General features: G+C 34.8%; 1 protein-coding gene across 1 annotated transcript in view; it reads left to right on the top strand.

Annotated features, from left to right (window-relative positions):
* The first annotated feature begins 1,290 nt into the window (after positions 1-1,290).
* LOC117112139 overlaps positions 1,291-3,542 on the top strand; it is a 19,032-nt gene continuing 16,780 nt past the window's right edge. Inside the window, exon 1 of the mRNA XM_033255198.1 lies at positions 1,291-1,385. Coding sequence (XP_033111089.1) covers positions 1,337-1,385 — 49 coding nt within the window. The 5' untranslated portion in view covers positions 1,291-1,336. The remainder of the gene's footprint in view (positions 1,386-3,542) is intronic.

Genomic DNA, 3,542 nt, shown 5'->3' with positions numbered 1-3,542 from the left:
CATAAATAATGCCACCAAAATTTCGTATAAGTAAAAACACCACAATTAAGGCACTTTATAAAGCAAGTAATAGACTTTAATCGTGATCGCGGACTCATTGAGCCCGATCGTATAGCAAACATGTTTCGAAAAAACGATTCTCATCATCAGTGCGTAAGATGACAAATTTTGCCAAAGCTTATAAATGGCTTTATACATATATATGTAAATAAGCAAATTAGAAAAGCGACTAATGAACCAAACCACAAAACGTAGACACCATCCGTCACTGCGGATTGTTATGTAAATTAGTACATAAGAATCAAACAGCGAACGTGATATTCAAGTTGTAAATTTGCTTATTAAGGGATGAATTGTTCCAAGTGATATGCAAAGCTTCCTTAACTTTGAGTTTATAAGCTGAATCTGCAGAGTCAAGAACGGTGAAATATCTCTCATTAGCAAGATCCCGACAGCGTTCTGAAGCCTGCAAATGTTTAAAAATATGTGAATTCCCGTCCCTAATTGTCCGATTCAGGTCATTGAGCCCTCATTATAAAGTTAATTATGTGCTCTATTCATTTACACAAAAAAACCCCATTTTGATAGAGTGGGGGGGGGGGGCATGGCCCTCCGTCGGGGAGAGCTGCCCCCCACCGTCGGGGAGAAAAAGCACAATTCGTCGGGGAGAAAAAAAAATTGTATGTATTTTCTACATATAGTAGACTATAAAATCGATTAAATAAGCATTTGAAACACCTAAATTGTAAAAATTTTCGGGGGTTTCGCCCCTAGGACCACTTTCGAAACCTTTTAATCGAAGCTCGACCACGCCCACTTCGCTTTCGTCGGGGAAATCTGACCCCTCGTCGGGGCATCGGCCCTCTCGTCGGGGACCTCGCCCCCACCCCGTCGGGCAAATCCTGGCACCACCCCTGTTGTCAACAAATGAGCAGCTAAGACCATGACTATACTGTATATGGGACTGTATTTTTAGTCAGCTCTGCAAACTGAACGTATTTAGTGCTCACAACACGTTTTTCTTAAACCACATATGCTATGTAAGCCTAGGATCTAATTTTTATTTGCAATATATTTAAAACGTGTCGTCCTGAAGAAAAACAAAATCAAAGGGAGTACACATTGCTCAGTTGATGGAGTAACCGAGCGGAAACAAATCTCATGTTTAATGTTAAATAATATCATTGGCCCAACCCAACGGATGTGCGTCAGCAGTACATGAAGTAGTTCCAGTTTCTGATGATATTAACGAGGAACAATGTGATTACCAATTCTTTACAGACTCTGCCTCGCGATAGGACAGAAAATAGGAGAGTGTTCTACTACGCACACCAAAATGCTTCCATCTTTACCTATGTTTAGTCAAAAAGGGGCATCTTCAAGAGGTAAGGTGATATACGAATTGCTTAAGATCAATAGATTATTACCCAGCTTACAGTATTACGTTATAAGAACCTTATAATAACGTTATCGTTTGGCGTTAAAACGTTATTTTATAGAACCATAAGTATGTACTTACGACCTAATTTCAAAACGTCATAACTTTTGAACGTTCCTGCAACGATGTGTGAACATTATTTTGTGACATACCTAACCAACGTTCGCGAAAGTTATAAGAACGTTCTGTATTTGCTAGGTAGAACAAAGAGTAAATAAACATGGATTTTGAATGTTTAAAAAATGGTCGGTATATATTGCAATTATATTAGGCCTACGACCTACCGCATGTATTACTCAATCTACTGAGTGGTGAATTATCCACGAATTTGGCAAATATTGGTTATAATATACTATTGTCAGACGTTGCTCCCTATTAGCTTTAAATGTTTTGCATTGAAGGAGACAAATGTATAATTCATCTGATTAACCGGACTGAAACATAATTTACAGACTTCTCAAAACTAGTTAACATCGATGGCCTGTATAAATGTGTATGGGACTTTTTTGTTGTCACTCCGCCATTTTATAACTTCATATAACATAGTTGGTGAGATACGTCCAGTCTATTAAGCATCATTGCACTTAGTCTCCCAAGACTTCGGAATGACAAGTTATAGTTGTCAGATGATTAAAGTTACTAGAGAAATAGTATAATATGTCTTATGTAATTTCTATCCAAGATTATTTAATAAAGAAGCATGTTAAATTTCGCCCCTTAACCCATATGGGCCATGGCCGACCCATTGACGATCCCAGATCGTAGGGGATTTTCCTCTATTGGGAGGCCTCGACTGTCATGAGTGCTTGTAATCATTACGCTCAGTAGTTGTATGATTTTAACTTCAAATACTGTATTCACTTAAAACATTAATTGCTCATTTTAAGGGATCAAATAACTATAAACTTTAAATGAAATATGGATCCAAATAGGCCTCATTCAGATAATAACTTATAATTATACAGAATAATCTTATATTAGCAGTAAACAAGTTACCACTTTCTAGAAAATATCTAGTGTAAAATTGGTAGAATCGCGAATTTATCTAAATCCTTTCTTAGCAAACTGCTTTTGAAACATCAGCTCCCTTCTAAAAATTATATTTACAAATACATGCATGCCATAAGTCGATTTCATGTTGTTGTGATGTGTGGCCTCAACATGATTGATGTTAAATCAATTTTTAAGGCTTTAAAAGTTAAATGAGTACAACGATACTACTCAGATAGTTCCGATGCTTGGAGGTTTTGTTTACAGCTTTTACGGTTAAGTGAGGTAGTGAAGTCATATTTAATTGCAATCTTGATAAAAGATATGTTAATTCAATACAAAGTGTTCCACTATTTTATAAAAAATTTATTAGTACTTATATAGAATTGACTAAGCCAGAAGAGATGGATGTTTATTCACAAATTGTGTGGAATAATAAATTTGTTAAAATAAATGGTAAAACAATTTTTGATAAATATCTTTTTAAAAATTGTATTAGATTTGTCAGCGATCTATATAATATAGATGGTAACATAAAACTTTTTCAAGCATTTTCTATATCAAATAATTATTATCTGAGGGTGATGAGTATCATAAATGCTATTCCTAGAAATTGGAAAGAAATTTTGAAACAAGGTTTCGATAGAGATTTGTGTCGGAAAAGAACACTGTTCATACATGCTGACCAAATAGATATACAAAATGCACATACAAAATTCATTTATAGGCTATTTGTTAATCGGAAGGTAGAACCTCCAAGAACAAGAAATCAATTTAATACAGAATTTGGTATAGATGATGACTTGTGGCCAAATTATTTACGCTTTGTCCTTCCAGTGCACACAAGTAGTTAGATGTTTGAGGGGAAAAGTAAAGGAAAATTTATTTTTGATTTTTCTGAATCAGTATATCATATTATAGTGTCTCAGAAAAAAAATATTTGCTCCTAGAGCTTTGACAATTTTTATCTATAAGACTATATTTTGAGAAAAGAGGACTACGATCAAAACAAACCAATGTAGGCCAAAGATGTGATACTGATTTTTAGGTAGTAAGAACATTGTGTTTTGAAAACTGAAAAGGTTTATAATTTCTGGGTTTTTTTAACATCATA

The sequence above is a fragment of the Anneissia japonica genome, unplaced genomic scaffold (assembly GCF_011630105.1).
Source record: "Anneissia japonica isolate Jap-2015-1 unplaced genomic scaffold, ASM1163010v1 scaffold2707_len876726_cov182, whole genome shotgun sequence".
Lineage (NCBI taxonomy): Eukaryota > Metazoa > Echinodermata > Crinoidea > Comatulida > Comatulidae > Anneissia > Anneissia japonica.
Note: the sequence above shows the minus strand (reverse complement) of the source record. Positions and strands in the feature narration are given on the sequence as shown.